The sequence below is a fragment of the Triturus cristatus genome, chromosome 8, assembly GCF_964204655.1.
Source record: "Triturus cristatus chromosome 8, aTriCri1.1, whole genome shotgun sequence".
Lineage (NCBI taxonomy): Eukaryota > Metazoa > Chordata > Amphibia > Caudata > Salamandridae > Triturus > Triturus cristatus.
The window spans coordinates 1,664,048,845-1,664,062,397 of record NC_140591.1 but is presented as its reverse complement, the minus strand read 5'-3'; the positions used below and the strand labels follow the sequence as shown (position 1 = coordinate 1,664,062,397).

The 13,553-nt window shown below is 46.1% G+C and overlaps 1 protein-coding gene across 1 annotated transcript in view; it reads left to right on the top strand.

Annotated features, from left to right (window-relative positions):
* LOC146808517 (TRPM8 channel-associated factor homolog) overlaps nt 1–13,553 on the top strand; it is a 156,064-nt gene that overhangs the window by 52,613 nt on the left and 89,898 nt on the right. The window contains exon 2 of the mRNA XM_085623590.1: nt 1,191–1,826. Coding sequence (XP_085479716.1) covers nt 1,210–1,826 — 617 coding nt within the window. The 5' untranslated portion in view covers nt 1,191–1,209. The remainder of the gene's footprint in view (nt 1–1,190; nt 1,827–13,553) is intronic.

Genomic DNA, 13,553 nt, shown 5'->3' with positions numbered 1-13,553 from the left:
GACCTTGTGGAGAGCTAAAGTTGTCTTTAGTCAGATGGAGAAACCGAAATCCTTTTATGGCCAGTGCTGAGAAACCTCTCTGAGGTCATCCTTGCTCTTATTAATTCTTGTCATGATTGGTTCATTGACTCATTCATTCATTCATTGGTGCCCAAGATGTGCACGGTCTGCTTTGTTTATGCATAATATGTGCGCACCTTTATTTTGGTATTCCACAACAGGCATGGCTTTATATAACATTCTGAATGCTCTTTACCAGCTGTTTATCATGAGCACGGGAAAGAAGAAGGGCCCTTTTCATTTATTTTGTGTTCTGTGGTATATTTGGTTTTCTCATAGCATTCAGTGTTTTTAGAAGTATTTTTGTGAATGCATCAAAGCAGGAATTGCAGCTGTTGCAGGAGCACCTCTGGTCTGGCAGTCCCTAATAGCCATTTCTGGGCTGCATGTCTCTATGCTGAGGTCTTCCTGGTGCTGGGAAGCTGAGGGCTTCTGAACTCAGGGCATGCGCAGTGAGAGGCTGAGATCCTCCTCTCAGGTGAGCAGGCCATTGCAAGCTGCCTGCAGACTGGGCCGGTACTCACCGAAGGCATGAGCCTGGGGTCTTTGCCGCACCAGCACATGTGTCACCCCTGGGAGCTTGCTGAAGTGGAATCCCGCCCCCTACCCTGCCCGTGGCAGCTGGAGGACCATCAGTGAAAGATTGACACACTGCAAACATCTGGGTACAGAGATGGCACTGAGGTTGCTGTGAGTGAGAGCAAGGAGGGAATTATCCAGTGTGAGAGACAGAGCACCGAAGAAACAAAGGTCCCAGACATCTCTCAGAGCTGAAGTTGATGTTATCAGAACATTTCACATGCAAAAACAACAATTGATGGACAGAATGCAGAACAGTGTCATACATTCACCCCAGTACAGAGATCTGGGCCTAAATCCATCGTTTTTTTGCTCACCATGCCGTTCCAGTTTGAACCAAGCCATATGCTGAGAACATTTCACTGCAGAGTTACCCCAGAAACGGAGTTTGTAATGTTCCCTCAGAAGGGACACATTTGGTTTTACAAAAGGGATATGAATATATACAAACATATTTCCTCTATACATAGTGTATTTACTCAAAGAACAACACATTTCTGATATTTAAAGATGATTACTATTAATTCTGTTTATTGTTTATATATTTTCAGAAACAAGAACCGCTTTGAAATGACCCTCAGTGAATCCTACGAAGCCTTGACACAAGGTGTTGACACTTTGGACTTTACAGGAAGTGCTGTTCCATGTGACCTCCTCCTGATCGGGGATAAGGCCTTCCCTCTGTTGGTGAGCGACTCTGGCCAAGTCCTCATCGCAGCTTCTCACTACGGCAAGGGCCGGATTGTGGCCATCGCTCATGAGGTCTACTTCTATAGCCAAAAGTTCTCACAGTTCCTCCTCAACGCTGTCCATTGGCTGAAACCCTCCGCAGATGCTCTGGTTGGTGTCCAGTCTACCTTTGACTCCCTGGTGAAGACCTTCTCTGATCATGGCATCAAGGTGCAGTCCACTGGTGGGTTTCTGGAATCCTTTGGCGTGTATTGCATGGACGCTTATAATGCCAATCAAAAGAATGAGCTTATTGCATTCGTGAAGAACGGAGGTGGTCTCCTCATCGCAGGTCAAGCCTGGAATTGGGCCTACAAACACAGTACAGAAAAAGTCTGTTTTGAATTTCCTGGAAACCAAGTGATCAATGTATCCGGCATCTATTTCACATCCAACTATGGTGAGAGGGGAGTTTTCTCAATCTCCAAAGAAGTCCCCATTTGCCCATTGCTTGTCCGGTGAGTGAAAACAAGGTCAAACATAAACTGTGGTGATTAAAACTGAATCAGTGATACAGTTCCACTTTCCTACATACATAGGGTACCAACTCAGAATGTGCATGGAAGGGCCACCCAAAACACATCCCTTCTGAATACTGAATCAGAATCCAATTCTAAACATATTTTAGCAATTTGGAAAACGTATTACATAAGAAAAAAGTTTTTTTGCATTTGGAAAACCCTCTGATTTGCAGATTGGAAGGGTATGCAAATACTAAAACCCTTTTTTACCTTTGTACAAAATAAACAAATACAGGCACTCTGTCTAGGCTGAGAAGTCTTGGTACACGTGAAAATCAAAATCAGTGCCAAGAACATAGTGGCACATTACACTTATGTCCATGTTTATCACTATTAGTGAATAACAGTATATAATTGTTCACTAATAATGTAATACAAAATGTTGCAGCAGGATCTGCAACAATGCCTGCAGCTGAGGTAAGTAAAGAACATTTTACGTTGTGTGTGTTCTTTTGGGTCAGAGTGTGTTATTGTGAGAGTGACAATGTCATATGTGTGAGCTTGTGTATCTGAGTGAGCATGTAGGAGTGAAAGTAAGTGAGAGTCACTGACAGGTAGCAAGTGAGAATGAGTGAGACTGGCTGTCAGAAACTTTGTATGAGTGAGTGAGAGTAAGAGTGACTTCAAGTGAATTAGAGTGGATCATTGAGAATGAATAAGAATGAACATAAGGGAGTGTTGGAGAGTGAGTGACAATGAATGAAAGTGAGGGACAAGTGAGTGAGAATGAGTGCAAATAAGTTGGAATGAGTAAGAGTTTAGGCGCTGGAGAAACTCATTAAGTGATAATAAGAGTGTGAGTGAATGCAAGTGACAGTGAGTGAATGCATGAGTGAGAGTGAGTGTGATTATGGAACAGCGAGTAAGATGAGTACAAGTGAGTGTGAAGAAGTAAATGAGTGAGTCAGTAAGAATGAGCAAGACTGAATGAGAAAGAATGAGTGGGTGATAATGTGTGAGTGTAAGAGAACATGAATAAGTGCATGTGAGTGAGTCGGAGTGGGACTGAGTGTAATTGAGGGGAAAGATAGTTTGTGAGTGAGTAAGTGAGAATGAATGATAGTGAGTGTAGTTGAATGTAAGTGAGATTTATTGTGTGCTATGCTTGGGAGTCTCTCATTTACCCCTGGTATCCGAAAGGTAATTCTTGGCTTATATGGGCTCCCATGGCAAAATACTGGGACTGGCACACTGCAGGCAATTCTTTGCATGACAGGCACCTGAATGAATGAATGAATGAATGAGACAAGCGTGTAAAGCACATCAATTGCTCCAACCGGAGTGTTCCAGCGCTGAGTTCATAGAAGGAAGCAAGGACCCGAGTCTCCCATCAGAGCAGCAGGGTCTCTAAAACGGAACTTCTGGAAATGAATTCCTCAGACTGAGAGCCAGAAATGAAAAGGCTCTACCACCAGCTTTCAGTTTATGCACCCTAGGAATGCATAAAAGGGTTTGGCTCGCCGGTAGCCAATGTTGAGCTTTCAAACCCTGTCAATTCGATTTTCACTTAGGAATATTTTGTGCACGACAAGCAGCCGCATTCTGAACCCATTGTAATCTATTGGTCAGCTCCTGCGATTCTCCAAGGAAAAGGACATTGACATAGTCCAGTTTTGATGTAATTAGTGCACAGACAATGTATTTGTTTTAATTTCTTTCCTGTGACAAAATGCTGGGACTGGCATACCAGAGGGAGTTTGTTTTTTTAGGTCTCGCCTAGGCAGCGCTTGCGCTGTCTCGTTGAGACATGCAGTATACACTATAGCTTGGAAGCTTCGTGGAAGCTCCGCCCACTCTCCGCCCATCATCTTCATTGGCTTGTGTCTTAAATGCTGCCTTCCGATTGGTTGTAGGCATGTTAGTCCCTCCTTATGATGGACATGTCCTCATTTGTGTCCTTCCACAGCTATTGGCTCCTTTACTCACAGACTACTTTTTTCCGTGCCTCCCCACCCTCCTTCTTGCAGTTCGATGTCTTCTCGCCCCCCTCCCTTCATGATATGTCACCCGCACGCATTCCCTTGTTCTCATTATGCCTCCCAACCCTCCCTCAGTCCTATGCCTTCTCGCTCGCGGGCCGCCCCCCCCCTTGTGTCTTCAGATGCTTTATTCTTTAGAGCCATGACGTAGTGCTTTAAGTTTAAATTGCCGGCGGACCTCCCCCCCACCCCGCAGGACGACACCATGCACATCGGCACCCACAGCTGCCCAAAAAATAGAAAGCCCAGCTAATTCCGGCTTCTTTGACATAGTAATTGGACAGAAAGTGAAACGTCCAAATCTCATGGTGCCCATCGTACCCCTAAGATTCTACCGAGTTTGGCAGATTTTGACTGGAACTGAATGGGAAACGTTCCCTTTTCAAAATGTCCGCCACTGGTTGCAGGGTTTTCAAGAAGCCTAAATAACTCCATTTACAGCGCTCATTAAGGACACCATCCAAAAATGGCCCACTACAGGCGCGGCTTTCAGTCAAAATCACAGCCAATCCATGGCCTCCTTTGAAGTTCACAATCTAAACACTGTAACCGTCGAAATCTTCTGTTCCCGCCATTCCATCTCCTGCCAGCATTCAACAGAATTGTGCAGCCGGACCTGGTCCTTCGCCTGGAGATATATTGGAATTATCGGCCTATGTGGTGATGGTACCGGCCGCTCGTCACTAGGGGCAAGGGCTCCCAGTGGAATTTTAAGTTTCACCAGTTCTGGGTTTGCGGGCGATCCACTCTAAAACCTTACCAGGTCAGTCTGCACGAGAGACGCATTTCCACTGAGTGATCCGTATCACCACCTCATCAAGGCTGGGCACTTACTTGCCCGGACTAACCACTTACCTTGCCTGTCCTTTCTTCGTAATGGCAATGTGACGGCTTCGATCTTTTTGCTGCCCACAACACCGGGTTCATCTCGCCACCTCAAAGCACTTAAAGGCGATAATACCGTTGCCAGCTCTTCAGTCTTCATCCACGTCTGTCAGACTTCTGAAAGATGCCTTCAACAAAACTGCCTATGAGGTACGGACACACAGAGGGCCATACCGATGTCTGCTTTGATGACTCGGGGAGCTGCATTGCCACCTTTGGGAGTGACGGCGATGTTAGAATCTGGCAGTCTGTCAGTGTGGGTGAAAGGCCCTACGCTTTGGCTTTAAAGAATAGAAAAATGATGACCGCAGTTTCCAACAACACTGTCCAAATTCATACGTTCCTGCCTTCCCCTACTCACTGTTTTTCAGGTTGTTGAGAGATGTGTTGCTTGTTGGGGGAAGGTTGTTGTAGGTTATTTTGGTAGTAGAACTGGTGTATGTCACCAGGGGATTGGTCACAGGGAGATGCGTATGTTCCATCTTCCAGTCCGTATGTGTGTGCATTTGTCTCGGGTACCTATTAATCTTGGTTCCTCCCGCGCCTGTTCTCCTGTACCTATTGCCTGATCAGACACCCATCCCCTTGATTTTATCTGCCGTTGACTCCCATCCACTACCTGGATTTGTAAATCAGTGCCTATCAGAAGCCTATCTTCACCTGTGTGCTGACTCTTTACCTACTTGTGAATGCACTTGCCCTCCATGGTCAGATACCCATCTCCTGCCTTTGTGCTAATTTCCTGCTATCTGGCCCCTGGCTTTGTACAAACACTTATCGATCCATTTTTGCACGAGACGCCGATTTTCTGCATGCACTTGTATATCTCTGCAAACGCATAATTTATTTACTGTCTTCATTTCTGCGACCCCCGTCCTAAAGTCCCCCCACATATGGAGATGCAGACCTCTTTAGATCTCTATTGTTTCTGCAGCGATCTGTGCCTCACTGCTTCAGTCCCAGCTTCTAGCATATCTGCATTTAAAGATTAAATTTGAACTGGCACGTTTTTGGGGCATTGGATGACCCACAGCACAAAATTGCATAATGTATTCATTTTTTCCAAAGTCATTTATATTCTCAGACTCATTGCAATTGGAAAGAGGCACATCACACTCTGCATGTGGGCTGTGGGCCCACATAAAATGCCTCTTTGCCACTTGAAATGTGTTAAAGAAAACCAAGGGTGGAAAAAGAAGTTCTAAATTACAGCTGTTAAAGTTCGAAAAGAGACAAAAGTTGTATCTAGGACAAATAAAATTACCTTGATTATGAAATGTATTTGTTGCAGGCGATTCAGTGTCGCAAACGTGTTGGGCGCTGCTTCGTTTGGACAGCCTCTTAGGAGTTTGCCGCCCGCTGTACTTATTTTCCTCTGTTTGTATAAATTCAGTTTTCAAGACCGAGTACTAAAGAAAGGTTTGAAACTGAAAATAATGGTAAAGGATGGCCTTTTCGTAAACTTTTAATTTTTTTAATTTTTATTTTTTACTGAAACCGTGATAGCTGAATTGATACAGAAAGTTATCTTATCCCAATGAAATTCAAAGTCAAACTTGGAGAAATTGTGGTCAACTGTAGAGAAAGTACAGTTTCTCATAAACTTAAAAAGATGTGTAAGTAACCCAATGAAAAGATTCGGGGTTCAACCTGACTGTGCCATGACGGGTGTAAGTAGCTCGTCCGCTAAGTTGTGTTGCTTCGTGTTGTGGTACGTTTAGTCCGTTGTCTGTAATGGAAAAAGTACACTACACAAGTAGCAAAAAGTTAATTAAAATCTGGGCCTGGAAGAAATTCTTGGACCTGTTCTGAGTCCAAGTGAGCTTTACTTGCAAACGTGAATAAAGACATGAAAAGGTGGTGCCTGCCAGAGGTGGCCTCCCTGAAGACGCTGGCTTCATGTGCCCTGGTCATGTAGGTGCTGGTTTGCTATCCAGTCATGAACTTTCTTTTCATGGGTTACGTTGGAGAACGTGATTAAATAGTTGCCTGGCAGCATTAAAAATAATTTATTGTGTGCAGGTTTTATACTTGATCAATTCTGGAGCATTGTGCTGGTTTTCTGTGGAGCACAGCATGACACAAGTGTTCTACTAGAAAGCATCGTGTTATTGATAACTGGGGCAAATACCTGCACCGGTGATCTATTCAGAAACAAGGTTTAAAGGGTAAGTTGAGCATGCTATTTGTAGGACTCATTGTCATGTTGCAGTGGAACACAGTAGGAGATGCATTGCTTAATTGGAAGCACTGATGTTAAAGTGGAGGACTAAATTTACCTGGGTGACTTATCAAGTAATGTTGCGTCACAACATACCACTATTTTTTTTCTTTTACAGCGCTACCCATCCTCATGCAGGGTGTCTGAGCGCTTTACACCATGCGTAAGCATTATACATTGACAATAAATCATAAGTGTGTAAATCAATGTACAGGCTGTGTTATGTGATACAGTGAGGGTTACAAAGTATAGGAGTCACATGCCGTTCATAGCTCACTGTGCTATATTAGAAGGATTAAAATTTATGAACTGCAAGTAACAAAGGTATTTGTGTCAAAAGCACTAACCCAGTTACCTAGCTACATAAAATAAAAAAATGTCCTCTGCATGTTTCATAGTGTGCTTTGCAGAAGACACATTAACCTTCTATTGCTACTTTGATTAAAATGCGGCAAATGCGTTAACCTCCAGAGTTATCTTACCATTATTATTGCCAGAGATTTACTGGCACACAAAGATCTCTGCAGCAGGTTCCTTAACCTCATACAGTATTTAAAAGGTAGAGTTTATAACCAATTAAGCAGAATAGATTGACTGCCACATTTCCCTTTGCTGCCAATTTCTTTGTAGCAGAGTTTCAAAAAAACATAAATTCATAAACTGAGGCACAGATTTTTTCGGGTTGTGTTTTTTTCTCACAACAGCAATGCACAATCTCACTTGTTAAATCTCAGAATGCGCTCAAATGTACTTGTGATTGATCTGCTAAACATAGGTCTGAGGTATTAAGATCTGATGTCACCTCTTGTGATGTCACTTTCTGTGAGGTCACGGGCTTTTGATGTTTCTTCCTGTGGTGCCACTTGCTCCCAGCCAGGACACTTGAACCAAAGAAGGCCTGATAGCCCCTTACCCTCGGCCTGTGTCTTGGGACAGCTGGAATTTTAAATAAGAAAGACCCCCCTCCCTGACTGCACATTGCTGCTCAGAAATAAAGCAACTTTTCATAGAGCTTCGTTAGGCTACCTAGTGGCTTCTAAGTGCCTTTATTCCCCACTTGGTTCAGCTATTACCTCCCTCTATGACCCATTGATTTCCCATTTTTCTATTCGAGTTTATCGCTGTAAAGCCAACTAGACATTCAGGTTATTGTACTTTTAATTCTACCTTTCTAGCCAACACATTCCTTTTGTTTTTCAGATATCGGGCCAGACTGGTCGATCCCCTGTAGTTTCACAGATGATTTTCCTCTGCAGACACAAACATTTAACCCACCTCCCTTTGTAATTTTTCCAGCCTTGCATTTTATAATGTCCTAGAAAATTGAGCCTGGTTTTGTCCTTTCTTTATTTGGCTCTTTAACAAAAACAGCATGGCCGTTTTAGAGCACTGTTTCCCTTCCCCACATCCCGGTGCAGCCACTACTGGCTCCCAGCTGCAGACAATGTGCTGCATGACTAATTACTTATAAGGCCTCAAACGCGAGACCGATTGCATTGCAAATGCTTGTTGGGATAGTTGGCATCCATTGTAAATTATTGGTACAGGCATAAAAGGGGTAATTTTAGTATAAGGTGCACCTCTGGATAAATTCTGGTGCTGACATACTTTAGAAAACTCTTGGCAAAAAGTTGGTAGCACATTTGAGGTAATTCTTCCTCATAAGGGAGGGCAAGCATGGCATATGAGTGATCTATGACAAAATGGTGGCCTTGACATACTAGAGGTAATGTTTGACCTATGGATCATTCATGGTAAATGCAAGGCATTTATAGCAAAATTCCAGCAAGAACATATTGAAGGAATTTTTGGCATAATGTGCATTAATTACAAATTGCTGAGCCTAGCACAATGGAAGATTTTTTCGATGCCTATGGGCAAACATAGCACATTTTGGATAAATATTTGGATCACTTATTGGTGATGCGTCAGGTTGAATTGGTCTGACATATCATAAAAGGACTTTGATATTTAACGAGTGCCCTTTCAGAGCCTATAGATCTTTAGCAAATTATGTGAAAATTGTGCTTCAAAATGCACTGTTTGACCCTATCTTCTCAAAATGTTATCAGGGGGAAAATCCCCATGTGAACACTGCTAGATGACAGGTAGCTTATTTGTTTCGCACATTTGCGACAATTCAGAGCACGTATTATGCCCCACCACTTTTAAAGATCACGTCAGCACTTCATTATATGTGGTGTCTACAATAGACATTTGTTTGTTTTGAAATTTGAACGAAGTTCGCCACAAGTTGGCAGGGTATGCTCAGACGTGAGTCCCTTGCTAACTTTGCTACTGGATTCAAGCAAGCCTGGCTGAAGACGGCTGAAATGCCAGAAACCAGTCCTAGGAAGCTTGTTTCCGGTCCAGAGAAAGCATGGCTTGGCAGTTCGGGCTGGACTGTTCCCATGAGGCACAGGGTCAGACTGATTTGCATATGGCCATGTCTGAACTGGGTTGGCAGAGTGGGCTAAAGAACGGTGATGGATCAAACCCAGATCTGCTGACTGGGTGTTAGTGTTTGATTGGTTCTGATGCTCCGTCCATCACCACCCCCTTTTGTACCGCTTTGTTCGCCACAAGTTGGGAGGGTATGCTCAGACGTGAGTCCCTTGCTAACTTTGCCACTGGATTCAAGCAAGCCTGGCTGATGATGGCTTAAATGCCAGAAACCGGTCCTAGGAAGCTTGTTTCCGGTCCAGGGAAGGCATGGCTTGGCAGTTCTGGCTGGACTGTTCCCATGAGGCACAGGGTCAGACTGATTTGCATATCTGAACTGGGGTGGCAGAGTGGGCTAAAGAACGGTGATGAATCAAACCCAGATCTGTTGACTGGGTGTGAGTGTTTGATTGGTTCTGATGCTCCGTCCATCACCACCCCCTTCTGTACCGCTTTGTTCGCCACAAGTTGGGAGGGTATGCTCAGACGTGAGTCCCTTGCTAACTTTGCCACTGGATTCAAGCAAGCCTGGCTGAAGACGGCTGAAATGCCAGAAACCGGTCCTAGGAAGCTTTTTTCCGGTCCAGGGAAGGCATGGCTTGGCAGTTCGAGCTGGACTGTTCCCATGAGGTACATGGTCAGACTGATTTGCATATCTGAACTGGGGTGGCAGAGTGGGCTAAAGAACGGTGATGAATGAAACCCAGATCTGTTGACTGGGTGTGAGTGTTTGATTGGTTGTGATGCTCCGTCCATCACCACCCCCTTTTGTACCGCTTTGTTCGCCACAAGTTGGCAGGGTATGCTCAGACGTGAGTCCCTTGCTAACTTTGCCACTGGATTCAAGCAAGCCTGGCTGAAGACGGCTGAAATGCCAGGAACCGGTCCTAGGAAGCTTGTTTCCGGTCCAGGGAAGGCATGGCTTGGCAGTTCAGGCTGGACTGTTCCCATGAGGCACAGGGTCAGACTGATTTGCATATGGCCATGTCTGAACTGGGGTGGCAGAGTGGGCTAAAGAACGGTGATGGATCAAACCCAGATCTGTTGACTGGGTGTGAGTGTTTGATTGGTTCTGATGCTCCGTCCATCACCACCCTCTTTTGTACCGCTTTGTTCGCCACAAGTTGGCAGGGTATGCTCAGACGTGAGTCCCTTGCTCACTTTGCCACTGGATACGAGCAAGCCTGGCTGAAGACAGCTGAAATGCCAGAAAACAGTCCTAGGAAGCTTGTTTCCCGTCCAGGGAAGGCATGGCTTGGCAGTTCGGGCTGGACTGTTCCCATGAGGCACAGGGTCAGACTGATTTGCATATCTGAACTGGGGTGGCAGAGTGGGCTAAAGAACGGTGATGAATCAAACCCACATCTGTTGACTGGGTGTGAGTGTTTGATTGGTTCTGATGCTCCGTCCATCACCACCCCCTTTTGTACCGCTTTGTTCGCCACAAGTTGGGAGGGTATGCTCAGACGTAAGTCCCTTGGTAACTTTGCCACTGGATTCAAGCAAGCCTGGCTGAAGACGGCTGAAATGCCAGAAACCGGTCCTAGGAAGCTTGTTTCCGGTCCAGAGAAAGCATGGCTTGGCAGTTCAGGCTGGACTGTTCCCATGAGGCACAGGGTCAGACTGATTTGCAAATGGCCATGTCTGAACTGGGGTGGCAGAGTGGGCTAAAGAACGGTGATGGATCAAACCCAGATCTGTTGACTGGGTGTGAGTGTTTGATTGGTTCTGATGCTCCGTACATCACCACCCTCTTTTGTACCGCTTTGTTCGCCACAAGTTGGCAGGGTATGCTCAGACGTGAGTCCCTTGCTCACTTTGCCACTGGATTCAAGCAAGCCTGGCTGAAGATGGCTGAAATGCCAGAAGCCGGTCCTAGGAAGCTTGTTTCCGGTCCAGGGAAGGCATGGCTTGGCAGTTCGAGCTGGACTGTTCCCATGAGGTACATGGTCAGACTGATTTTCATATGGCCATGTCTGAGCTGGGGTGGCAGAGTGGGCTAAAGAACGGTGATGGATCAAACCCAGATCTGTTGACTGGGTGTGAGTGTTTGATTGGTTCTCATGCTCCGTCCATCACCACCCCCTTTTGTACCGCTTTGTTCGCCACAAGTTGGCAGGGAATGCTCAGATGTGAGTCCCTTGCTCACTTTGCCACTAGATTCAAGCACGCCTGTTTGAAGACGGCTGAAATGCCAGAAACCGGTCCTAGGAAGCTTGTTTCTGGTCCAGGGAAGGCATGGCTTGGCAGTTCGGGCTGGACTGTTCCCATGAGGCACAGGGTCAGACTGATTTGCATATCTGAACTGGGGTGGCAGAGTGGGCTAAAGAACGGTGATGAATCAAACCCAGATCTGTTGACTGGGTGTGAGTGTTTGATTGGTTCTGATGCTCCGTCCATCACCACCCCCTTTTGTACCGCTTTGTTCGCCACAGGTTGGCAGGGTATGCTCAGACATGAGTCCCTTGCTAACTTTGCCACTGGATTCAAGCAAGCCTGGCTGAAGACGGCTGAAATGCCAGAAACCGGTCCTAGGAAGCTTGTTTCCGGTCCAGGGAAGGCATGGCTTGGCAGTTCCGGCTGGACTATTCCCATGAGGCACAGGGTCAGACTGATTTGCATATGGCCATGTCTGAACTAGGGTGGCAGAGTGGGCTAAAGAACGGTGATCGATCAAACCCAGATCTGTTGACTGGGTGTGAGTGTTTGATTGGTTCTGATGCTCCGTCCATCACCACCCCCTTTTGTACCGCTTTGTTCGCCACAAGTTGGCAGGGTATGCTCAGACGTGAGTCCCTTGCTCACTTTGCCACTGGATTCAAGCAAGCCTGGCTGAAGATGGCTGAAATGCCAGAAGCCGGTCCTAGGAATCTTGTTTCCGGTCCAGGGAAGGCATGGCTTGGCAGTTCGAGCTGGACTGTTCCCATGAGGTACATGGTCAGACTGATTTTCATATGGCCATGTCTGAGCTGGGGTGGCAGAGTGGGCTAAAGAACGGTGATGGATCAAACCCAGATCTGTTGACTGGGTGTGAGTGTTTGATTGGTTCTCATGCTCCGTCCATCACCACCCCCTTTTGTACCGCTTTGTTCGCCACAAGTTGGCAGGGAATGCTCAGATGTGAGTCCCTTGCTCACTTTGCCACTAGATTCAAGCAAGCGGGAGCCGCTGCGCCTTCGGCTTTTGCCTGTGAGGGGAAGACAGTACTTCATTGCCCAGGAGGCTGTGTGCTGCTCAATCTCCCTCACCTGTGCAGCTCGTCTGGGGCTACAAAACATCTTGCCGCTCCCACTTCGCGGGACGCGCGCGAGCGCGCGCCGGGCCCGTTTGAGCCCGTTCGAGTCTGGAGTAGGCTGGGCCGGGCCCACTCTCTTTCATGTGCTCCAGCACAAGTTCCCTGGACCTGCTGCGGTAAGATCCACCACTTTTATTTTGAATCAGGTAGCTGCACTTGTTTGCCTGTGAAATGCCTCCAGTGGGCAGCAAGGATAAAAAATGGACTAAAGGTGGGAGCGTAATGGGAACTCTAGATCAATTTATCACGCGAGCCTCCAGTGTTCTAGCGCGTGAAATAGCGGATACAGAACGATGGCTGTCCACTGAGCCAATATTTACAAAACGTTCCTCCCTGGGTCCCATTATGAACGCACGTATGCCAATCCCTTGTTTTGACGATGAAAGGACCGCTGGTACATCTGATACGGATCTCTGTGTGGTAGTATCACCAACCGCCACAACTTTGGGGGACGGTCCCAATAGCCATGCCCAAGATGAAGGTGGGCTGGATGGGATAACTCAAGAAAAAGCGATGAACACCGCAACTAGGTCGAAGTCGATTCCGATACCTACCACCCCCACGGGAAGTAAGAAAATATCAAAAAATGTGGTTGCTGCCAAGAAGAAAAACTGTAAAGGTGGCCAGCTTAAGAAAAACAACTCTAAAAACTCTAAAACACCAAGGTGTGATGGGGGAAGAATGACATCTCGGGAATTGACTATGGAGACCGCAGGGTTTGTGGAGAGTGTGGGGACCCAGACTGAGCCTATTGCAGTATGTCCGGTGAATCTCATGGAGCCAGAGGCTCCAGTTCCAACATTTAATGATGCACTCTTGGAAAAACTAGGGGGCTTAATTAC